General features: G+C 32.9%; 1 protein-coding gene and 1 long non-coding RNA gene across 6 annotated transcripts; one reads left to right on the top strand and one right to left on the bottom strand.

Moving 5' to 3' along the window:
- Positions 1–5959: 5959 nt before the first annotated feature.
- LOC148603417 (uncharacterized) lies at positions 5960–18378 on the top strand. 5 transcript variants are annotated; one of them, XM_088552430.1, is made up of 8 exons: positions 5960–6097; positions 7382–7439; positions 7725–8036; positions 10937–11221; positions 11831–12085; positions 12594–12920; positions 13542–13886; positions 14274–18378. In XM_088552430.1, the coding sequence occupies exons 2-8, from the start codon at positions 7388–7390 to the stop codon at positions 15203–15205; spliced, it is 2508 nt and encodes an 835-aa protein (XP_088408556.1). In that variant the 5' UTR covers positions 5960–6097; positions 7382–7387; the 3' UTR covers positions 15206–18378. The 5 variants fall into 5 exon arrangements, with proteins under 5 accessions (XP_088408556.1, XP_088408558.1, XP_088408559.1 ...); XM_088552432.1 differs by lacking the exon at positions 7725–8036; XM_088552433.1 differs by lacking the exon at positions 12594–12920.
- Positions 18379–22193: 3815 nt separating this feature from the next.
- On the bottom strand, positions 22194–25251 carry LOC148603416 (uncharacterized). Its single transcript, XR_015916542.1, has 3 exons — positions 25127–25251; positions 23468–23668; positions 22194–22351 (listed from the first exon to the last, which is right to left on the bottom strand). It is a non-coding gene; the product is annotated as an uncharacterized LOC148603416 (long non-coding RNA).
- Positions 25252–27124: the final 1873 nt, after the last annotated feature.

Below are 27124 nucleotides of genomic sequence, written 5' to 3'. Positions count from 1 at the left end.
TGCTTCGAGGAAATGTTATGATATTTAAAATGAAAGTAACAAAAACGTACACACAGTGTATAAATTTAAAATATTGCCAAAGAAAGTATTTTGATTTAAATTGCATATTTACTTAAATCAAATGTTTGGGATAATGATTATGTGTTGCCATATGGTATTCTCTACTTGATTAAGATCAAATAAAATCTTCACTTTACAATGAACAGCTCTGTCAGTGTATACACTCAATTCTCTGGTAGTAAATATCGGAAAGCGAAGGATTATATAAATATCCTTTAGACTATTTTGGGCGAAACAAAGTTAAACATGGAATTTTTAACAGCCCTTGTATAAAAAATTAAGTACCTACTTTTACACCACAATAAAAATCAACTGCAAAAACCTTTGCAGTTGATTTACACTATATAAAACTGGTATTTTTTTTGTATTTAAGAACCATTGGGTCGATACCGCTGCTGATGGACCTGAGGTCCCCGAGGATATTCACCAACCTAGTAGTCAGACTTGTCTGAGCCTGAATTAAATCATATTTTATCTACCCTATTTATGAAATCTTGCAGTATTCCAAATTTAAAAATACGCAAAACACCGAGGCTTTGCTCCATCCACTCTATGATGGATTTTACTTCCGCTTTCCATAGTTTTGGTTTTTAGTACTTCTTGTATACCACTAATTGTTTGATTATTATCTTCCTACATTTGATTTTAATGCTGCTGATGAGAGGTCACTCTTTGTAACACGTGTACAGCATATAGAAATTTACAATATATAAAACTGGTATTTTTTTGTATCTGCATACAGACTCCCTCCTTATGCATAAGTGAATAGAAACATGGTGTTTTCATGAAAGTATAATATGTTTTGAATAGCCAAATCCGATAACGATAATAGATTTATTAATACAAGATCACATATATCTATGATAATCTTCGCACTGTATTTAATATTATTTTTGTACAATGGTTAAATCTCTAGGAGAAAAATGACTTATTTCTCATATCGACAAATATAAATTTTATGAATACTAACATCTCGGTAGGAAATATGATAGAGTGATTGCCAAGAGTTAGGGACAAACATTTGACTACTTATTTTCTTGGTCCCACGATTCATAATGAAAACTTTATTTGATAAAAGTTATACAGCATTTCTTATTTATAGTTCAAGACAGCATCTGACGGTTAGTAAATATTAATAAATTATTGCTTTTGAAAAGTTGTTGCATTTATACTAAACCTTTTTTTGGAGAAACTAATATAAAAAAAACATGAACGTGCTCTAAACGTGCAGAATCACGATGTTGTTGTTAACAGAAAAAGTATTTTTTCATAGCATAACTTTCATTCATTTTAAAGATAATTATTGTTTTTGTTTTAGTAATGTCGTTCTCATCTAGATATTGAACATAAACTCGTGTTATTAATGCAGTGCAAATCTTTATCAGAATGAATATGAATTTCTCTTCCAGTAAATACTGGAATACAACAGCATTATATTAATATCCTGTAATTTATTCTCAGGACTTGGGCGAAACAAATCCTCAAATTGTGCTTTGGGGGGGAGGGGGCAGATGTAGTTATACAAGGTTTTGTTACTGCAAGTATAAGTAACCATTGGTATCCAATAACTACACACTCAGTAAACTCAACTGCAATACAGTTGAGTGATAGTTTATAATGCTTAATTGCACACTGAAATTGCGTATTCATGAAATTATAAAGACATATTGAATCATTTTCAGGACTTAGGCGAACCCTTTCCTCAAAGTAATATCTTTCGGACGAAACATATTTTTACAAGATAATTTAACAGCCCTTACATGTATCCATAAAAGTATCATACATTTACACAATTCAGCACGAATTAACTGCAATACAATTTTTAGTCGACTTCTAACGTATAAATGCACGGAATCATGGCGTTTTTATAGAATTTTGAGATGTTCCGACATGGACAAATTGTTATAGATTATAAAATTATTGCTTTTGTCTTATAACAGTATTGCATCTAAGCTCATTCTTGGTTACTTTTAAAGTATACCTTGTACAAATAGCTACTAAATTGACTTTCATGTTAAGGAATATGAGATTAATAAATACGTTATCGTCAGGACATGTGATGGTGAATGTGTCAGAAGTTAAGGTCATTATATAACTATTTTTTTCTTTGTAGAATAGAATTATTATGAGTTATAGAGATATTTTTAGTTTCTTTGTCCGTCCTTTTGTGTGTAACGTGAAATTCAAACTTTCATCTTATTTGGTTAAGTACATCATAAATTATTAGCTTCGAGGAAATGTTATAATAACTAAAATGACAGTAAAAAGAACGTACTCCCTGTATATAGAATTTTAATATTGCAGTGAAAAGTGCTTTAATTTAATTGTTTATTTTCTTAAATCATATTTTATAATAATGATCGTTTGTTACCATACAATATTCTCTACTTGATTAAGATCAAAGAAAAAACTTCACTTTAAAATGAACAGCTCTGTCAATGTATACAAAAACTTCTCTGGTAAATAATATCGGAAAGCGAAACAATTAAACATGGAAATTTTAACAGCCCTAGTATGGAAAGGTAAGTTTCCGACTATAACACTACAGCACAAATCAAATGCTTTACTCTTTTTAATGCGTTTTCAGGAACGTTTGAGATGTTTTGAATTGCCAACATATATGTATAATGGTCTATGCACTGTATTTAATAATATTATTATATAATTGTTAAATTAATTCTAAAAATAATGAGTTCTTTTTTTCTATATTGACAAATATGAGATTTATGAATACTAACTTCTCGCTAGGACATGTGTTATGGTGATTGCCAAGAGTTAGGTTCAACTCTTTGTACAATATTTCTTTTTTACTAATAAAGCCTACGATTCGTAATGAAGACATTATTTTATAAAAGTTATCTGACTCTTCTTATTTCTAGTGCAAGATAGCATCTGACGGGCAGTAAATAAATCATTGATTAATTCTTATGAAAAAAATGTTGCATTCCCAACATACCTTTTGAGGAGAAACTGATTTGTTTTATATGCGCAGAATCACGACGTTGTTGTCAACAGAAAAAAGTAATTGTCATTGCATATGTATCTTTCCTTTCAATTATTTTAAGGATAATCATTTTTTAATAAATGTCACTCTAAGCTAGATATTATACATAAGCTCATGCAGTGCAAATCTTTATAAGAATGAATATGGATTTCCCTTTCAGTGAAAACTGGAAGACACAAGCAATATATAAATATCCTGTAACTTTTTCTCAGAACTTGGGCGATACAAACCCTCAAATGTACTTTAGGACAAAACGTAGTTTCACATGGTTTTGTAACTGAAAGTATATAAAACCGTAAGTATCTGACTAATACACACTCGGTAAACTCTACTGCAATACAATTGAAACAATTGCACACAAATATTGCGTATGAATTTATAAAAAATATATTGTATAACTTAGCCGAATTATTTCCTCAAAATAATATATTTTGGGCGAATCATATTTTTACAAGATAATTTAACAGCCCTTACATGTATCCATAAAAGTATCATACATTTACACAATTCAGCACAAATCAAATGCAATACAATTTAAGTCGACTTCTTATATTTAAATGCACAGAATCAGGGCGTTTTCATGAAATTTGGAGATGTTCTGAAGAACAAATCCGATATCGACAAAATGTTTACAGATCAACATCAAGGGATAAACTAAACCAAAAACCGATGAAACATTACTTACACACAGGAAACAATCTCATAATATGAATTATGAATGTCCCAAATGCTACATTAAGATCGTTGTATTGCATGTTACATTTACCTTTGAACATGTTAGTTTTATTAAGAAATTGGGCTTGTTGTTAAGGCCAAGCAAAAAATATGTAAGTTTCCTGTTTCAAGTCTGAAAAAAAAATAGGGTAGCTAGGTGGGCTTTCCTTTTTTTTTCTTTTTTTTAAATGAAAAAATAGCCTCAATATGTCTAAATACAAAAAAATACCAGTTTTATACATTGTAAATTTCGATTTGCTGACATGCGTTTAAATGAGTAACCACTCCTCAGCAGCATTTAAATCAAATATGTAGGAAGACCATAATCAAAATAATGATTGAATACAAGAAGTACTCAATATCATTAAATTTGGAAAAGTTCATAAATAGGGTAAATAAAATATGAGATAATTCGTGATGTATGTGATACATAGTGTAAACCAGCAGTTTTCATCTATAACCATGATTTCTTTTTTGTTATCCATGTTGTTACGTTTAAGGAATTTTAATGCCCATAGACTTGTAACTTGTACATTGGATGCGGCCTGCAACATGTACCCCGTCATGTTGGGCGATATTATAGGGGATGCTCTGGCCTCCAAAATTCTATCCCCAGAAAATGTGCCAGCTGCTAATTTTTAAAAAATTAAGAGCCAAATTGGATGCCAAAAAATTAGTGTATTTTTTAAGTTATGACAGTTAGTCCACTAATAAGTTATCTTTGTCAATTCAACAAAATAATTCCTTCAATTATGTCATACATGTACCCAAGATTCATTTTAAGCAGGTTTTTAGCTCTAGTCTTAGTCAGGATCTAAAGCCATCAGTCACTTTTTATATGCAAAATAATAGAATACTACTCCAGAAACACGTGGTTTATTTCTATCAAGGACTTTATATTACTATGCACATATAGACATGTTGACCCTTATCCTTTGTGGTCTAATTAAATTTATCTAAAATTATGATTTGATTTATAAATTTACAACAAACTGGATTCTTTTGCAAGTGATAAAATTGCTGGCAAACTACTATGGACCATTATTTATGTTCCTTTTAAATTATCCCTGGTATTCCTACTAGATTTTAGAATCATTATTACTTAATGCCGTCAGGAATCCCTATTCTATTTGCTTTTACGGATTTTTCTCGCCAAAAAGTGTAAACAAATGTCATCCATTTTCTTTTATCAATTCTTGCGTTTCGAAGTGTTTTAGACACTTCCTGATGGGAAAATCATTGTTAATTTAATTTGATTTATTCTGTTAGAAGGTAAATCTGATTCTGATTGTCTTATGGTTTAAAAGGGCTGTGAAGCCTGTATGTAGCCACGTTCACATGGTCATGATTGTGTTTACCTTTGACCAGATTATTAGTTTTGATTGGCTTAATAATATATTTACATCTGCTTGACATCTCCCATGATGATATTGTGAGTCACGATCACCTGGGCTAATTACATTTGATTGGTTTCAATCGTAAATTGGTTATGGTCATTTAACCACGTGTCAACACCATTGTTTAATTGGAGAGAATATCCGTTGCTGTCAAACTTTCTGTCGGTTTTATTTTTAATATACAAAACCTAGGCGCAGAGAAAATATCCAACATGATATTTTTGTCGCCAGATCTATTAAAAAATCGCAAATTGCGACATTAGCGTAACCCTTCTACGTATCCGTTTCAATGCCAACTCAGTAACCGTAGACCTATAATTACATCGGGCGATGTCTGAATGGTTTATAACTAATGATATTTACCTAATCAAAAGTCATTAATTGCACAATATCATATCCGCATTTGGCCTATTGAATCTTTCATATTACGTTTACATAATAATTTATCACATTTAGACTATATAGAATGAGCAACTAACAACGAAATGTGCTCACCTATTCATGCTATTGACACTCAGTTATACAATAAACAACATGCAATTCTAATATCATCATCACCACTCTCAACATCGCTATGAATAACAGAAGCTATTTAATATATATGTTTTGAACAATTAGGCATATCTACGCAATCGTGTTTATTGTAATTTGATAAAAAAAATAACATGTACAAATTCAACTTAATCATTGTTTGCGTTATCACGCATGGTCTTTGATCAATATTTGAGGGGAAAACAGTGATTAAAAAAGATATAAATGGAAAGCTGTATCCTGTGTATGAATTGTTTGAATGAAATTTCGAAATGACAATTAATTGACCAGGTCCAATCTTTTGACCTGAGTACAAAAGTCATTTTTTATTATTCATGAATATGAGGATATATCAGGTTCATGAACAGTTGAATAGAAATACTTTTCAGAGGTATGTTTATTTAAGCTATATATTAGATACACTAACATTCCACCCTATACCCTTAACTATTCAGTTAAAACTTTTAACACATTTGAGATTGTAAACGAAACCTAATGCAAAGCAAGATTAATAATTATTAATCCAAATTTGATAACTACATCAAAAGACGAAACTACAACAATCGTAGCTCCAGAAAACATTTGAAAACTAAGATATTTTAATCACTGCTTAATCTGCGTTTGAACAAAGCCTGATGAAACAGGCATACTAAAGATGTCAACTCAATTTCTCAAGTTATAAGCAAGCAAAAACGAAACATAGTCTTGATTACGGCAAAGCACACTCGTCTGATTACCATATTTAAAAAAATAGAGTGTCCAATCGTTAAAGTCCATGTAAAATTTGTAAATTTACTATAGTTGATTTTTAAATAATGTATGATGTGATATCCTTGTTGTAAATGTATATGTACATGTACTTATAATTCTCACTTTATGATTTCGTTTTCAAACTTCTTGTGTTTTTATTTTATATATTGTGGAACACTATTGGTACTGAATTTTATATAAGAAGCTTCTCAGGTTAAATATAGCCACCAAACATTCAAAATAAATATATGATATAAATAGTAAGTAAAGGGAATTAAGAAATACCTTCTGAATACCTTGTGTTTCCCTTTTGAATTCATTGCACTTTCATATCTTTGCATATGGATGTAAGGTCATTGTTGCATTATGAAATTGAGAATTCATTCAGTAAGTTTTTTTTATGTATTTATATTTGATCATAGAGTATCTACAAAGAAACTGACACATTATAGTTAAAGACAGTTTTCGGCATGACATGAGTTGTGTCCTTATTATATGAATTATTATGTATCGTAGTTCTCAAACTCGTATAATACGATGAGAACACAACTATTTGTAGGTTTGAACTGGTCAAGAGGTGGCATAACAGATAACTTCTAGTTGGTAGTATTTCGGTTGTGGGTTTGGAAATTTATAATTTTTTTGTCTGTTTAAACAAGGGACTCATACCTTTTAAACTGATTATATCTAGCCTGTATATGTCTTGTTTTGTATTTACTTTTAGTTTTTTTTATGTCGCTGGAGTATATAGGGGCATCTATTTTGTTCATCCCGGAGGAGTTGTTGTTTCTTTGACATATTCAGCTTATCCGTTCTCATTAGAATGAACATTTGTGTGAAAAAGGTTCTACTAAACCACAAATGAAACCATGTATATCTCAACGAAATAAAATTAATTTAGTTTATTTTGAGTTAATTATTTCAGATAAAAATGGAAGCTTTTCTTAGCACATTCATCCTGGTGATCACATGGTGCTTTCCCGGTATGTTTATATGTCAAAATCAATGTAAATTTTAATGTACTTGAAGATAAAGGTTTTTATGTACTTTCGTTGAAAATTAATTTGATTGATGTTGTTTGTGGTTAAATCAACTGAGTGATTGACGTTTTATTTGATAGGTACATATACGTTTATTTTTAGATCATCCTTTCTACAACTTTTATACACATTTTTTTTTTCATTATAGAGACCGATAATTTGGTTAACTTTTTATGAGTGTTTATAGATACTGAAAAAAGGCAATATATCTTCAATAAATAATTTCAGTCTCAAAGAGCTTTTGTATAGATACGTTAGTGAAAGCAAAGACTGGTACTAGTGTGCAGCTACACTTTGGTGTATCTTGTTTATTGCCGATACGTTTGTACCGAAGATCGTCAAATTCAAGGCATTTAAAACTAATAACACGTTTTGGTGATATCGATTTCACGGATGAAAAGAGGCATACTATATCCATGTTAGAATCTGGACAAAATAAGTCAATTGTAGTTAATATTCAAACTTTATCAGACGAGGATGGCGGGTTTTATATCCTTCAATGTTATCAACCACCCACACTTTCAATAATTCGACTGTCCAGTAAGTACTGTAACTGTTGTTTCTATCTGTATTTGACTGTACGGGTAACATACTGTAGCCCTCAGTATATTGTATATATGTAGCACATTTTTACCAATTTTTACATTCTTTCATAGCGCGTTAAACAATCAATAATAAATTAATTTGATTAAGTCTATTTTTTGGATTTATATGAACAAATTGTTATTATAAATCATTATTAACCAACTTACTACTATATGTATAGAAATGCCCATCCTGTATGAACCGAAAATTTCGACAACTGGTCATTACGAAACCAACCGGAAATTCCTTCAGCCGGTCATTACGAAATCATAGCCATGCATTACAATTTTCAAAACAGGGTCTCAATACAGGGCTATTATGAACTTAATCATAATGGCGTACACTTCTTAAAATAAGTGACAATTTAAATTAAAAGCGACCTAATAATTCAATTAATTAGATTAGGATATTTAAAGTTGCTGAAAAATGGTACTGGGACTAAATATATTGAATTATTATGTTTATTTAATCTTGAGCTTTAAATTTACGAATTTGGATGAGGGATTATTGGAAAAGGCAACAAAAATGAAATCTCGAAGCGGGAGCACATACTTTTCTATACAGACATGCCAAAGAATATAGGCGACTTTCGTGTTTTAGTGATTTTCAAAGACGAAATATGCAGTCAAATCTCATTGTTTTGCACGAATCCAAGTGTTGAAATTAATATCCAATGTACATTTCTTTTCCCTTTTTACTCACCTAGATCTACGTTGTGCGCTCTGTCAAAAGAGTACCCACGACATTTGAAAATAGCTTAATTCCAGAACAAAATGCACGGTTTTTACGTAAAAAAATGGCCAAATTATTTGTTTTGTTTTGTTTTGTTTTTTTTTTTAATTTTCTCGGGTCACATACTAGGACAGTATCAATAAAGCTAAGAACGATGACGGAAAAATCCAAATATTCCGTAAATTATGGATATCTGAAAAATCATGGTTTTTTAGATGTCGGGTATCGGGCGACAGGTCACGTGGTTAATTAGCTCATGAATATTAATTTTTGGTGATCGCAATTTCTCCATATGAATTATTAGGTTTGTTTAATCTTGTTCTTGTCTATAAATTTCCGATATTTAGGGGTATTATTGGAAAAGACAAAACCTTCACGATTTATTGTTATAAATATTTGATTCATTGAGATATGAACCTATTTTTAATTAATGTGAAATCATATGTGTTGATAATAGATTCTGACAATGTCCTGAAATTAAGTTGGTTAATAAAAGTATTGATGCATGGCCTTTTCCATATTAGCCATGTAACATGTCCTTGGTAGTAATAATGGCCTCGGCGTTGCCTCGGTCCATTACAGTCATCCTTGACCATTTTATTTATACTCCGGGCATGTTACAGAGCTATATGGAAAAGGCTATACATTAGTACTATATTAATGTCGTTGCACTGTACATTTTGACCATGCGTTCATGTATTATGAGAAAAGAAATATATAAAAATGCATAGAATACCGAAATTAAAACAAATCAATGAACTTCAAACTAATATATAATTTAAAACAATTTGAATTTGATTATGGTTAAAATTATGTGATTCATTTTAATTGATTATCCAAGTTTCCATGCTAAAGGACAGTATCGGAATGAAAACATTGGGTGAGGGTTGGTGACAGGAAATTGAGTAAGACATAGAAAACAAAAACAAAACAAAAACAAGACAATAGAAGAACGCATGAAATAGAAGAACAGTTACATTTCGCATCGATAGTTTTTCTAATTCCATATGATATGAACTTTATTCTATTGAGAATATCGTGATAAACGGTACCAAAATTCTTCCCGAAATAAAGTTTATTTTCCACCGCTAATTTCCTGTATCAAAGTACACTGATAATAATATCCTTAAATAGCACATAACTTTGTATTTGTACCAAAACGGGAAATATTATATAGTATATCACTTGTCAAAATCTGTATCAAATGCGATACTACTATATCAGCCCGATGGGTGATACAGGCCGAGGGTTGATACCGCATGTTATACAGATTTTGGCATGCCATGTTCATTATATCATATATTTTGACTATACTTCAAGAGTGTTCCATGTAAGAGTGTAATATGGAGTATGCAATATAGGGTAAATGATTTAGGGTTTAAACAATCGTTTGTAATACATATACAAAAAAGAGATATCTTAATCTAAATACATGGTATAATGTATTAAGCATACTACTAATTCCTTCCGCAGAAATATACTTGGAGAAATAAACGTTACATGATTAATTTATCGTTCGAACTTTTAGTAAAAAAAATATATAAGTTTATATCATAGGCAAGACTAGCATTGTTTGTTTCCTTATAAAACGATATTGCACATTGACAAACAGTTAAAACAGAACGATTACAAAAGTAAAAATAATTCACAAGTCAATTTGGAGCATTATTTATTTATATATTGCTGCATGATACCTTGCGTCTTATTTTATAAATAAAACGTTTAATGTTGTGCCGAATTTATTTTGCAGTTTCTGGTACGTCGTCTAAATATATGCCGATGATATTCGATGACCTCCTAATTTGAAATCATTTGTTATACCTTTCAGAAATCAGAATTGTATATAAACATTATTATTCGCAGAGCGACAACAATATGCGAATTAAAATCGGACGACAGGGATTGACCAAATTTTATTACAAATATTAACGTCTTCCAAATCAAGTAGGCATTCCTAATTGACAAATGCAACTGTCAGAGTCGGACATAACTATTTATTCCTTTCTAATGTCATTCAATATTGCTGGGGGTAACATTGTTTTCATTAGCTTCAATATTATACATTAAATTGTAATTTATTCCGTGTTAAACGATGATATCTGTTTTAAATTTTCATATTACAGTTGAAGAAGCCTTTAATAGCAGATTGGAAGTACCCCTCTACTTTGCTAGACGGAGTGAAAAATTGCAAATCCCTTTGTATGTGCCAGCCTTTGATCACGGATATTTTTTCAAAAGCATGAACTTGACTTCGAAGTTTGAATTCTCGAATGAATCATTGAACAAACCTGAGTGTCCATATAATTGCAAAACCGTTGATTACATGACAAATTTGGACGAAGGATGTTATGTCTTTTTTGGCGAAAATGTTATTCCACCATTTGTTATTTATGTCCTACAGTTATATAGTAAGAACTTAATACCATTTGATTAAGTGGCACATATCTCTCAGCAATTAGAAAATCTACAATTGATGTCAATATTCTTCATTGTTTACTATAACACAGGGTCTTACTGCGTCAAGAAATATTTGTATAGTTGCACAAATCCAGGCGCGTAGCTGCCGTTAGGCAAAAAAGCTTTTCCCTGCACTTAATTTTGCTAATTTCTTTCTTTCTTTTTTTGTTTTTGTTTTTGTTTTTGTTTTTGTTTTTTTGTTTTTGTTTGTTTTTTAGATAAGTTACATCCAGGAGAGGCATAAATGATGCTCTAAAACGCTATCTCCGTGGAGCTTTGCCCCCGGACCCCCTTAAGCGGCCCCAGACCCCCTGCCGTAATTTTGCCTAATTTTCAATTTGGCCTCAGCTACGCGCCTGAAATCTGCTTTCTATATATATTAATTTAAAAAAATAATTCAAGCAAGGGCAAAATGCACTTAGCAAAGTAACGTAGCTATATTTGATGGGTTGCAAATAAAACATGTTATATCCAAGATCACACATCGACCGAAAACAAACAAACAAAATATTAAAGGTTATCATAATAAACAACTCATGAAAATTAATATTTTTTTCCAGATTTTATTTTAACTATACAAAACAATTCAGTTTTTTGTGTGGATGAATATCATGCCAAAAACTATGTTATAGTACTAGAACATATTCAGGACGGTCGTATGATCAGGCAGCTTAAAGTTAGGGGATATGACATTATCAACTTTCGGATTCCTCAAGTCACCTCGAACAGTAACGAGTTTTTCCGTTGCACAAGTTATCTTGATACAAATAGAACAGCCGTGTCGACACGAAAAACGGTAGTTTACAAATACACAGGTAGGTACTGTAATGCATGTTTCTGGTATAAAAAAACACTTGGGGAATAAATCTACCAAAGCCGCACATACGTTGTATTTGGTCAAATATTGTATAAAGCATGTTTCACTTTACAATATGATTGAATCAACAAACCAATTATAATGTATCAAATTTTATTCGATAAAGAAAGAAAATTGCGCATATCGTCTTTAATAATAAATAAACATCATAATTGCATACACCTATACTCGCCGATTTTTTTTTCTGCAAAATGATAAAATTAATATTTTGGTGTTAGTTATTTGTATAATTTTCGTTTGATTCTTGATCTAGGCTGCCACATTTTCTGTCTCCAACTTTTTAGTAAGCAAATATTTTACTAACAAATCATATGATCAAGTGTCAACTTTGCATGATATTGTCCCCATACAGATGTCAGCGTTCAATACATTCATAATAGATTCTACGTCTTCAATAAGGATTTGTTTTCTTTTATATGAAAAGACATTCTCATTTTCAAATGTAGATACTCCAGTTTTTGCACCGAGCAATAAAAATGTGTTTAAAGGTGAACTGGCGGAAAATGTCACGATCAGTATATTAGTTTATAGTAAGACTATGATCAATATAGTTCGAGTTGAAGAAATTAAAAACGATTCACTACATGCAATTGATATGTATGACCTTAGTATAAGTACAGTCTCGTTAGAAGATTTTCCCAAAAATATGCAGCTACATGGTTACCGGATATCGTTTATTTTATCTGCTACACCAAGAATGGAACGAAAAATGAATCTCTGGGTAAACAATAGTGTAGAAGTAAATGTTCATACATTTTACGTGGAAACAAAAGGTAAGATAAAATTATCGATATCACAACACATTTTCATTCACCATGTATATTAATATTTTATTCAATCATCAGTTGTGTTTTCCCTTATATTTATGATTGTGATAAGTTATTATTACTATTGTTGGGGCGAAAAGAAACACTTTATAATATCAATATCTGAATTGTCATTTTATTCTCATTTTTAAATTTCGTACTTCTTTGTAAATAACAGAATTGTTTGCATATAACCACTTTAGGCCTACAATACTTTATTTATATCTACAATTTATTGCAAACACGAAGATAGTAAAGTGAACAGAAGGGTAGTTACCAAAAAAAGCATTTCTTCGAACGAACACCAAAATTATAGAAATCAAATACTAGTACATACAACATTTTACTTACTTACACATGTAAATGAAACATAATGTAACTACAATATATTTCATCATTCACCCATTAAAGTTGCAAATCATAAGCATTTTAAGCTGATTAGTATTTGATTAAGTTGGTATTGCATGTTTCTGTATTGTATTTGCATGTGATTCTGGAACATTTTTTCCCCAAACTTTATTTTCTCTTCGGTATGAATTCAAGATGTATATGTATTTAACAACCAGCCACTGTGAAATGATATTTCAGGCTGTCCACGTTTTGCATTGGAAAACAAAAATGTGTTCAGAGGAAAACTTGAGAATGTCATCGACGTTAGAATATGTGTTCACAGTATTACTGACATTGAAGCAGCATGGGTTGATAAACTGAAGAACGGATCAGCATACAAAGCGCAAGTATATGGTCTGGACACCAGAAAAGCTGCATGCGAATTCGCAGACAACATAATAACTTTTACTTATGAAATTTCCTTCAAAGTACCGGTAACGTCTCTAGAGGAGCAATTGCTGAACCTTTGGGTTAGAAACCGTTTTGGTAAAACTGTTTTCAGATTCTACACAGAAGTTGACGATGTTAAACTTAATGAAAAAGGTCAAGTATCTTTAATTGCAGTCGTTACATAAATATATGTACAATCAATCTATCACATCCCAAATTCTGGAATCGATGCGAGGTAGCACATTTTTTATCACCTTCAAATCAGTTATGCTCCGATGGAGCAGTGTAGAGAAGAGTTGATATGGAAAATCTTGTTTTTCCCTTGATTTTGATCGTGCAAATAGACAATTTTTACTATCAAAATGATGGTTTTTTCCCATAAAATGATTAACCTACTGCCTGGTTCTTTCAAGGACTGACACTTAAGTTAAAGTTAGCTTAATTTTTTTTAAAACGGAGTGTAATTAATGCTAAGCAATTAACCTTGTTAGAATCACAACGAATCTTAACATCACCCTTTTAAAATGATCATTTTTTCAGAAAAAATACAGAGTTGTTCGACAGACAGGCGATATTTTATCATAAGTGTGGTTATAAACGGCTTACTTGTTGTATGTGTTCTTTTTATGACAGTTCTTTACTGTCACCACTTAAAACAAAACCGGACTTTGTCGAGTGAAACAAATGAAAGAAGAGTCACTTATGCATACAATGAAATCGGTACACTAGACTATCGCTTCATCGATGTTCCTCCTCAAATTCCTGTACGACAGACACCATGGAGGAGGAATACTGATATGGTTCATGAATACCATGACATTGACGATTTTACCGCAACTCAGACCGAAATATCGTTACAAATGGACTCCCATAGTGCGACAGGTCAGACGCGTGACTATATTTCTTTAAGTGACAGCATACTATCTGTAAATAGGACTGGTTTTTCTACGGAAAGCGAAGGTTCAAATCTTCAACTTCAATCAACGAACAGTATTGTTAGTGTGGTTCATACAATAGACGATTATTGTAAAGAAGACACAAGAACCGAAAATGACATTACATTTTTACCAAATGAAGAACGTATAGACAAAATATGTAGTCGATTTGTTGGACCAAACGAGAATGCAGTCAGTTCTGGCTCTACTGAAGGACTTCAAGGTTTATCAGAGCGGAACAAGTTGAACGAAAAATTAGCCGAGAAGACCAACGACAATTCAGAAACTATAATAGACAATTTGGTTTCTGAAATTAACATCGACGCTAACAGTGAATTAGACTATGTAAGTAGTGATGAAAGTGTATTGAGCGACGGCATACCACTGACCTCTGACGGGTCAAACAATTTGTACAATGCTATTCCTCCAGATAGATCGTCAGATCATGTTTACGAGACCTGTGGAACTTCAAATAATAACGAAGCAAATGATGACAAAACATCATCAAATCAGTACTTAAACTTGCAGATATGGTAGAAGATGTCAAATCAATATATATTAATAGGTATTAAATACTTGAACGGATGACATACATGTGAGCTAACATATTACTGCTAAAAAAATGTCTCACATGTGTTTTTTGGGGTTTTTTTTTGTTTTTGTTTTTGTTTTTGTTTTTTTGTTTTTGTTTTTTGTTTTTTTTTTGTTTTTTGTTTTTTTTTAATTATTTTTAAAGTAATTAGTAATGTTCCTCAATTGTTCATGACATCTTTAAGATTGACAAATATTTTATACAGTTTTTCGTATGAAAAAAAGAATATTCGTTAACTATAGTATTGACCTGTGATTTGAAATGTCAAGATTACATAATTTTAACAAAAATATGCTCAGATCATATCATTATTTGTACATAAGCATGGAATGGTTTTTGATATAATCTTAGGATTATCATTTGAAATGATTAAGATTATGAATATCTTTATAAATGATAATTTGTTGTTAGTGTAGTAATCTACTGATTAAAGAGAAAGCCACATGTAATTGCAAGTACAGTAAAGCCTCCCTAACTCGAGCACGGACAGACCATTCAACTTTGGTCAAGTTATTGGGAGTTCGATAAACTTTTCTTGCAGATTTTCAGATTGTTTTCTTTCCGGTCTTAGTTCGACTTTATGGTTAGAAATCGCTTTTTTCTTAGATAGATACGTAATTGTTGGCAATCTCCTCCACAGGCATATAGCGGCTTCCAGATTCACTGTATAACAATCCTCTAGCTTATAAGTTAAATTGTTTAAAGAGGTATGTTAAATATTTGGTGTTGTAGATGTGTAAAGCATTGAAGGAGTTCTTGAATAATTTCATTTGTTATATAAAATTGAGTTAATTAGTAGACTTACTGACTTGTGCTTGTTTACTCACGCACAGATTATAGGCCACGGACAATCTGCCTCCACCTGACTGTGTTCTGGGAGTTGCTGTACCATGGAAGGCCAACTGTAGCTGTTCAGAAGTCATCTCATCTTCGACAGATCTTCTCCAACTTTTTTCTTTGTCGTCCTTGTTTTTTTTCCTTTGTGGATTCCAACGAAGTGCCTGTCTCGTTATGTTTTCTGGATCCTTTTGCAGTTGGTGTCCTATCCACGTCCAGTTTCTTTTCATGATCTGCATTGGAGGAGGTAGTTGATGTAGTGTTTCCCAGAGATCCTTGTTAGTAATGCGATTTGGCCAGTAGATGTTTAAACTCCTACGAAGGCATCTGAATGACTGGATGGTATTGTCTGACGCTACTGGTATTTCCTAGGTTTCTGATTCGTATAAGAGAATGGCTTTTACGTTGGCGTTCCATAATTTTTTTGTGACATATATATTTTGTGAAAGTAGGGCCAAAGTCAAGATCGTCGAGTTGTCCACTGGATTCCATTCCTTCTCTTGTTAGTACTTTCTTTCATGGTTCAATCAATTACTCACAAAAACAAGAAAGGTGAAAGACACATCGCTGATGAACTCCTGTCCGGACTGGAAACTTTTTTGGTTACAACCCTCCATGAAGTACCATGCAAGTAATGCCTTGATGTGTATTGCTGATGATTGCTACATATTGCTTGGGCATGCCGTAGAACCTCATGCTGTTCCATAGTACTGCTCTATTTACGCTATCGAAGGTCTTTTCAATGTCAATGAAATTAATGTAAAGTGGTGAGTTTCATTCCAGTGATTATTCTATGATGATTCTGAAAGTCGCTTTTTTGGTCTGTACTAGATCTATCCTTTCTAAAGCCTGCTTTGTGGTCTCTCAAAAGTTTGTCTACTGATGTTTTTATTCTTTCTGAAATGATTTTGTTGAAAACGTTTCCTGGTGTTGACAATAACATAATACCACAATAATTTTTGCATTGACTTTGGTCACCTTTTCCGATATGGTTTCTCCAAGCGATACTTTTTCAAAGAGTTGATGGGTTGTGTTTACAGTTGTTTTCAGGGCATATGTCATTGCCTCTGCTGGTATGCCATCTGGTCATGCTGATTTGCTGTTGTTCAAAGACTTTATGGCTTTTTTTAATTTTATTTTTACTTGGTGTGAATGTCATGCTCTGCTGGTGGAATATCTGCCATTGTTTCTGAACTTGGTCTATTCAAAAGTTGTTCGAAGTGTTTTTCCATCTCGACTTTTGTTCATGAGCTAATGTTAGGACATATCCGCTGGTATCTTTTATTGGTTTTTCAGGTGCTGATCGTTTTCCTGGCAGTGTTCTTGTGATACTGCACAGATCTCTCATATTTCTATTTTCTGCCGCTGTGTTTATGCTTGTGTGGCTAGGTCATCGATAAACTTTCTTTTTGACTTCATTGTGCTTCTGTTTGTACTCGCTTTGAAGTCTGTTTGTTTCAAATCTTGCTCCTGCATTGAAAAGCTTTGTGTTGATGCTTTTTTTTCTTTCATAGTGACCATGGTTGCTTGCTGTATCCATGATTTGTTGCTGGTCTTCTTTTTCCTAATATATGTATCTAATGATGTCATTTAAGATTCTTTAATCTTGTCCCATATATCAACCAGTGAGCTTTTATTGTCAAGAAAAAGGTGTTGCAGCTTTTCTGAGTTTCTTAAGTTTCAGTTGGATCTTTCCTACTACTCGTTGATGGTCTGATGCTACTCCTGCCCTTCGTTTTACTCCAACGTCAAGGAGTGTTCTTCTGAATTTCTTTTTTATGCAAATATTATCTATTTGGTTTCTGGTGTTATGATCAGGTGATACTCATATTGTTTTATTGGTTTCCTTTTTTGGGAAAATTACACCTCCAATGACTTGTTTGTTTTCTGCACAAAAGTCTGCCAGATGTTTTCCATTCTCATTGATCTTTTCTACCCCATTTTTTCGCATGATGTTTGCAATAAAGTCTCACATCATCTGAATGATCTCTCTTTCTGTTCTCTGTTAATGATGTTTAGAAGCTGGTCATAAAATTGTTCTTTCTCATCTTTCTCTGCAGCATTCGTTGGTGCATAAGAAATGATTACTGTAAGTGTTATTCGTTTGTGTGCGGTACTTGGCAAGTACGAGTCTTTCGTTAATTGGTTCCAATCCTACAAGCGATCTTGATACTTTTTGTGACATCATAATGGATACTATTCTTGTGTGGTTTGCGTTTTTGCCTTTATGCCCGGATTAAATGATGGTCTCACTAGTGGCTGGTCTAATTTGACTTGCTTTGTTCCAAAAGCCCCAGGATTTTTAGGTTTATAGATCCTTATCTCCTTTGTAATATTTGCACTTCTGCCTCCTTCTTACATGGTGCGCACGTTCCACGTATCTACGCTGATAGGTCCCCGTGTCGAAAAAATTTTCGGTCGTTTAGGCGTCATACTTCTATTATGGTTGGCTGTGTTTCTTTAATCCAATTTTTCCACTAAGCGGAGGATTAGCCTACACAGCTTCACCATATACCTTAGTTTTGACTCCACAGACTCCTTACCGTAGATACAGGGTTGCAATTTGGGTTTGGGGTCTGCAGAGTTCAGGTTAACTTTAGCGTCTCTTTCACCTAGTCTGGTTGTCTGCCATGGCTGATGAGTCTCGTCTACCCACGTGAATTTTGAGCACAACTAACGATTTTCATTACCGGTTTGGTAACAGAATTTTTCTTCTCCTAGATGGACTGCCTTTCGGGGATTACCAGCTCCATCTACCCCAAGCACTTGTTTTAAGGCGACGGAAGCCCGCCCTCGCCTCTTCGCCTGTTTATACAGTTCCAACAAGCGGGAAGTAGGAGTTGGACTTCGGTTGTCAGGGGCTATAAGTTCCGCCTGCGAAAAGGAGTGTATAATTGGTACAGGTCTCTTATATCCTATAACACTCCTAGGAAGAACAACTTTCTAGAACCAGTTATTTGTTGACATTGAAATTTCTGTGTTTATTTGGTAACTTTAAGAGTTCAAATTGATGGATGGATATTTCTTTTTTTTTCATTTAATATTCGTTGGCGCATTCCTCATTTCGATTTCAGAACATTTGCAATAGTAAATGTTGAGACTTCGTGAAAATTATACATGACAAAATGAATTCAAAACTTAAAAAAAACGTGTATTAATGTTGATAATGGCAGTTGTAATAAACAGTAATGTGGAATGATGTATGTTTCGAACACTTTAACTTAAACCGTAAGAGTAAATAGTTCTGCCATGGTTATCTTAAAAAGAGTAACAGCAAAGTTACCGAACACTAATCCGATCTATAATCAAGTCATTCCCAAAACAAATCTGGCAAAAAAGATATTACACCACCGGAGCAGCTGATACCTCAATTGTCCTTACTTGGTATAGGCATTTCAAAGGAAATGGTGGGTTAAATCTAGGTTGTACGGCGCGCTTAACCCCCCTCTTCCATTGCGGCTTGAATATACCGGTGGTGATTAAATAGCTTTTGCTTGTTATTACGTCATAATCGGTATATCAGCGGTCACATCAGCACAAAGAACAATCACTACTCATTATTGTGATAGAAACGGTGTATTTTTCAACCAAAAACTGATATCTAAAAATAATTTGGTCAGAAAAATTTTGAGACGCATTTACTTATAACCCTGATTCAGGAGTCTGGTACGCAGATATTTATGGTGTTCAAGGAATCAGTTAGTACGTGCTCAAGAGTAGCGAATCAGTTGTGAAATATAAACATCACATGCAGGATGCAGGAAATTAAGAAATACTTCTGCACAGATAAGAACAATTTATAATTTAAAAAATTAATGTTGTCTGTTTGATCATAAATCATAAATCTTAGTGCTGATATGACCTCTGTTTATCAAGTTGTACATAAAAAAAGATGCCGCACAAGCTGTTTACGTAGTCTCCTTTATCTCGAGCGCTGGTGGATATATTTAGGGTAACAATTTACCAAAGGAATTACTTTATTGACACCATGATTAATGATGGGGCTTAAACTTTAATTATCCAAGCTGACAAATGTGCTGACAAGTTCAGGGTTGGTCGATGGTTATTCTCTGGTACTTATTACCGTGGAGATCAACAATTATGTTCGAGTATTTGAGAAACAGAAGTTCTAGAATCCCCAGGCTTTCTACAATGATGAAGTAGGAGACATTTGGGTATATTAAAATGTTGTTGAGAAATCCTAGGTGTTCGAACCGTTCGAGTTTGTGCGATTAATGTTCGACTGCAGTTGATATGAAGTTATTTTGTGTCCATGGAAAGAATGTTTGGTCATGTTATATATGTCTGTCTGCCTGTTAATCTTTTAAGATTTAATTTTAAGGATTTACTGGCTTCTACTGCTGAAAGTCTGACGGACTAAAGACATGATACTTTTTGTATACAAGTGCATGATTTAATTTGATTTGTAACAATATTTCAGATCGGTTGGTTCTCTTTGAGCAAACCAGATATTTTTTATGTTCATTAATATCGACTGGTCCGCATTCCACGATTCAAGTAATCTTAAAGAAAATAATGTTTTCAATAGGATAAATTATCAATTGGACTACCATCCGTTAGAAATTGGTTCATAATGAATATAATTCATGGGCCATTTATAATTTGTTTTTGCGGCTTGAAAGTGTAAGTAGGTTATTTCGTGTACAAATATTAGTAAACATTCCTTGAATAACTATTGGTTTCATGTACGAAGTGGACGTTTTACTGTGTCAACAGCGAATACCGGACTAGAAGCCGCTTGACTCCTTTCTTCCACCTATCATGCTTACGGATACATACTTCGTGTAATGTTTAATTCAAAAATAAATAACCAATACTTCCTTTGGTTGGCTACATGATGTTTGTAGAACGTCTTTGTTTCTTGTTTTCAATTTCTGGCCATATCTTTTGGCTTTTGACGTATTCGAATTGTCCCATTGTTGACACTTCAGTTTGTTGTGAAGTTTGAAAATGAAGAATAGCTTAACATTGCTTCCATATGTCATGATTTGTATTCGGCTATCTGTAATAAACCCTTTTAACACACAGTTAAAGATTAAATAAGGCATTGTGATGAGCATATATATCATAACTATTTTTTATAGTATAGTAATCAAAGTGCTGAGGCACCGAGTCAATGAAGTAATCAAAATTATTCATGTAATCAAATTGTAAGCTAAATAAACCGATCAATACTTAGTCCTTTTAAAGAATAACCATTTGTTTTAACGCAGTGTATATTTATAAAGTCCGTTTTTCAATATATATTTTTGAATCTGCTTTTGTATTATTGCTTTTGGTATTCCTGGCTGTACACGTACGTTGATGTTCTCAAATTTCCTAATACTTAAATCAGCATTTCTTACAAAACCTGAATTCCACTGAGAATCACTTACTATCAATATTCGATGAATTTTCAAAGTAAGAATGGACCCACACCTTGAAATTTCGGTTTGGAGATGCATGAAGTAGAAATGAGTACTGCAGACTGGAGGAAGTTGAACAAAGGCCCAATCTCAAGAGAAAAATGAGCAAAACCTTTTCCTTGCTTGTGCTCACTTTGATGTTAATTTTATTGTAATAAATTAAAACTAAAATTTGTGCTTGTCATTGTTGTCTAGATTAGGCTATGGTATGTACAATAAATGATTACCTTTCCATAGGAATTTTTCAGTTCAAACAAGGATAAAAACTCTTTTTACTAACTTTGTAGCTCATGAATTTGAGCAATTTAATATTTCAAATAAGTTGGAAAGTCAATGGTATAACAATGTGGTAAATGCAGGGAATATGATGTCTTAATCACACCTGCTTTTTTAGTATAAATCCATCTTTTTTTTCTCCAAAACAAAAAAAGTTACTAGTGAACCCATACCCAATGAGCACCACTTTTTTTATGATGAATCACAATTTGCTGAGTGTTTTGTACCTGTCTGCCTTCAATAATGTATGCGCATTTCTTTCACTTTTTTGCATGATTGTTTCACAAATACGTACAAGATTACAATTCCAGTGACTCGTATGTTTTGCATTAGTAAGTGCTAAGAAAAATCAAGCTTCATGTTTTTATAAGTTTTTTTATTAAGAGATGCTCTTATATACATTTACAGCTGCTTCATACTACACATACATGTACCTGCACTTAAGAATCATGAACTTTGTATCATGCTTAAATTGTGTCCTAGCAAAGAAATGGTCTGTTTCACTTTTGCTTTCTTCTCACTTAATCTAGTGAAGCTTCTAAGTGATAACCACTGAAAAGAATTCAAGGAAAATTTTATAACAGTGTCCGATGTTACAATGTTACAATGTAAATTCATGAAAATATACATGTATTTTAAGCCTATGACGTGGAGAAATCTCCTATGTTGGGAAATATTGTTACATGTACATATAATTTCGTGCAAATCAGGCAAAAATAAAGGTTGGGTGGTTATAATGGTACCAGGTTTTTACTGGTTTTTAAACCACCAGGTCAATATTTCCACAGTGATCAATACTGGTCGATTGAAAATTTGCAAACAATATTTCTGTCATTCTTCATAGTTTTTGTCCTACATTAAAAAATGTTAATATAGTATAAATGTTCTTAGGTTTTATAATTTTAATATCTCTATCAGTTGTATTTAGTAAGAAAAAATAAACATTTCTTTTTCTAAAATAATTCAAATTTATCTGAAATAACATAACAAACTTTACAAATATGTACAGTGTATTTCATGAGCACATCTTTGTTTCAATAACTATTAATAACAGGTAACATTCATGTAAGTAAGAGTAGAACAGGTTACTTTCATTGTCATTGTTAAAACAATATCCCCTCATAACCAGGTAGATCATAAAAAGTGGTTTGAAGTGATGTGTTTAATAGTCATTTCATTTACCAGACAAGAACTTTCTAAATACAGAAAATGGAAAGCTTGCTAAGGATATTGCTTAATGGCTTCTTCTATGTATGATTTAGCTACCTGCTGACTTGTAATGATGTTTGGACCCTTATTTCAAAATCTCTAAATCAATCCCTGAATGTTGATTTATCTATAATCAATAAATGTCTCATTGTAAAGTAGATAAAAATTAGATACATGTATTACTATTATTACAAATATAATAATCTCATGTATAAAATCTTTAATTGATACTGTAGTGCATCTGCCAGTAACCATAGTTAGATTACATGCACATGTATTTTTGGTAGTTTTCAGTGTAAATGTCTTGTTCACAGACATACAAATGTAAACTGCAAGAAATATGACTACACTGTTCTACACCAGCAATAAAACAGTATACCTATCACCAGTTTTGAACATTTTAAATAACTGTGTACATACAAAGTATATGAATAAATAATGTATACCTTCAACACTTACATTGTACATGTAAGAATGGCCATAAAAATCAGCTCTTAGAAAAAGCCTACTTTTGGTAGCATTGATATCCAACACATTTTCAATGCACTTTCATGGCCACAGAATTTCTAACGTAACTGTGTCTTTCTTGTGTCGTGAAAATTTTGCTTCTTTCTTGATGATCTGCATTCTAAATTAATGTATCTGGTACATCTTAATGTACTACAAAAAACCATATTGATAATCAGTTATGATTTACATGGATATAATATACATGTACATGTACATTGTATCACTATTTCTTTAAATTCCATACTGAATAGTACATGCCAAAATCTGTATCACATGTAGTATCAACAGGAGACTCCTATATCAACTCAAGGGCCACTGGCCCGCGTGATATAGGTCGACGGTTGATAATATATATCAAACAGATATTTGCATTTCATGTTCATTCTTTCTTATATTTTATCTATACAAAATGTACTTCAATCGTGTTCTGTACAAGAGTAATCAAGGGAACCAAGATTGTAGCATTAATAAAACAAACACAACAAAGAACATGAAGTCACTAAAATCACACATACAAAGTAACAAAAGCAAATGAACAATTCGGACACTAAAAGCTGGGAGCATGGACCAGGTGCACCGGTAGGGTAAGCGTCCTCGGCTTTTCTAGAAACACCCGCCGAGTTGTTTAAAAGTTGATATATGATATACAATATATGTCAATGGGTATGATATAGGGTATGCCATATATGTCAATGGGTATGATATAGGGTATGCCATATAGGTCTATGGGTGTGATTTAGAGAATGCGATATTGGTCCATGGGTGTGATATACAATTTGCGATATAGGTCTAAGCATGTGATATAAGGTATGCAATATATGTCTGTGGGTGTGATATATAGGGTACTTGAAATGGGTTAAGGGGTATGATATACGGTATGCGATATAAGTATAGGGGTGTAATATACAGAAGGCAATAAAGGTATAGGAGTGTGATATAGAATGCAATATAGGTCAAGAGGTGTGATATAGAATGCAATATAAGTCTATGGGTGTGATACGTAGTATGAGATATGTCTAGGAGTGTGATATACGATATGTGATACAGGTCTAGGGGTGTGATTTAGGGTATTCGATATAAGTCTATAGGCGTGATATAGGGTATGCGATAAAAGTCTATGGTCGGTGTGGAAGTTCAAATTTTAGGAACATGCACATGTACAAGTGTATGTGTAATGTCATGGCTCATGTGTCCACTCGCGTCCCAAGGACATCATTTTATTTCACTGGATGCCCCTCCTTTTTGATAGTTCAAGATTATCTATTGAATGTGATGAATATGTCACATGACCTCCTTTCATCCTTACCGTTGAAACAGAGACATTGTTCATGTCTCTGCTTTGAAATCATAATAACTTAACAATTCTGTTTATTTTCTATATTTAATACTTCCTTGTTTGCTACATGTATGAACATGTGTGTTTACCATTTTATATTATTTATGTACGTGTACATGTAGTAATAAACATATATGTACACAGTGCTTGCTTGCATTTTATGTACAGAAGTTAAATTCCGCGGATCAAATTAATCACACATGAAATTTTCCAATAAAAAGGAGGAGTGCCAACCACATGCCCCTAGATCCGCCATTGTAATCTATACTTACTACACAAAAAAGTATACATTGCAGCTCCGTAAATCCGTCATTAGATGCTACCGACATCTTCATTAAAAGGGTTAGATCGAGAGAAATGAATTGGCAAATCTCGATTGAGCTTTCCTCCCTGCGAATGTTCGGGTCAATTTGACAAAATAGTCCAGCTCGCTGCGACAAAATATATAGTTAATATCATATAATCATTGAAACCTTGCAGTTCTACACATATTAAATTGCCTTAATATTGTTGCACGATAATGGCGTACGTAAAGTAAATATCACATATTTGACATGGAGTATGATCGGCGGCGGAGCGATATCTTAAAGCAAACTTTGCAAGGAAAATAACCCGCGGTGTGTTATTTTTGGTAGTTATATGTTCAAATGTCTACCCTGGTTACCTAATTTGGTTGCCGACGATCTCTAAGTTCAGTTCAGTCTATAAATAGACTTCCTTGACAAAAACTTTGGTGCTTAGGTATGAAATTTGTAATAACTACTTTTTAAGAGACTTTTTCAATTCACGTTTTATCCCATTCCAGCGCCTGTCATTCTAAACTACACCAAACATATCCAAATCATAATAATATGTATTCATTTTTACAATACATGAACCCTCGCTGAGTTAATTAAGAAATTAATCAAGGAAACTCCATTTTATTATTGTTTTAGGACGAGCTGACCATTTATGCCGCATTATTTTACCCCGAGCGAAGGCGAGGTGTAGGGTAAAATATCGACACAAATGGTCAGCCCGTTGTAAAACACTGATAACCTGGAGTTTCCGTGATTTATTTTTCTAGTAGTACAATTACGGTACTTTTAAAACTTTTCGTTTCCTATTACGGTAACCTAAGACACGCTATATTTGTCCATATTTGGACATATATATAATAAAACTTCTGTAGTGATGACTTCAATCTTGAAGAAACAAAACCTTGTTCCATATTCCGACTTCAAAACATTATACATCGTTGTTTTTCCAAAAAAGATGGTACACCTAGATACAAATATATAGTTCTTGGTAGAGATTCCTCATACTTTGTAAGAATTAATTCCAAATCTTCTTCCAAATATACAGAGGAAGATATTTGCAAAATGCTGGAATTGTTAATCGACAACATATTTGCCCAGTGTGGTGGACGCGCTATTCAACAAACGGTCGGCATTCCAATGGGAACAAATTGTGCTCCTTTACTTGCTGATCTATTCTTTCACTCTTATGAGGCTGACTTTATAGCTGATCTGATCAGAAAGAAAGAATATCGTTTGGCTCAGTTTCCGCTATATAGATGACGTATTATCTTTAAACAATCCTAATTTCGGGATTTGATACATCACATCTACCCAAAAGAACTTGAGATAAAGGATATTGCAGACTCTGTAAAGTCAGCCTAATATCTTGACCTACACTTAGAAATCGATGGTAAAGGAAAACTATTGACCAAACTTTACGACAAACGTGATGACTTTTCATTCAGAATTGTCAAATTTCCTTTCATCTGTGGCAACATCCCTTCGGCACCTGCGTATGGAGTGTTCATATCACAACTCATACATTATACCAGAGCTTGCCGAAACTACGCAGACTTTTTGTATCGCGCTAGAACTCTAACAATACGCTTCTGGGACATGGTTATGTTGCTACAAGATTGTAGTCATCACTATAGAAGTTTTATGGTCGTCATCATGAACGCGTGGATCGTTATGGTGTATCCATCTGCACCATGAAAACTGATTTATTCAACGGATCATAGTTTGCCTTTCCTCGTTTGTCTACCCCGGACTTGACTTTTTATGAGCAACTCGGCGGGTGTTTCTAGAAAAGCAGAGGACGCTTACCCTACCAGTGCACCTGGTCCATGCTCCCAGTTTTTAGTGGAGTCCGAGTTGCTCATTTGCTTTTGTTACTTTGTATGTATGATTTTAGTTACTTTATGTTCTTTGTTGTGTATGTCTGTTTTCCATGACTGGTCTTTGTCCCTGGATTACATTCTTTTGATTACC

This window comes from Perna viridis, chromosome 11 (assembly GCF_037379345.1).
Source record: "Perna viridis isolate PV_CMFRI_1.1 ecotype Kerala chromosome 11, ASM3737934v1, whole genome shotgun sequence".
Classification (NCBI taxonomy): Eukaryota; Metazoa; Mollusca; class Bivalvia; order Mytilida; family Mytilidae; genus Perna; species Perna viridis.
This window is presented reverse-complemented; position numbering and strand designations above follow the sequence as displayed.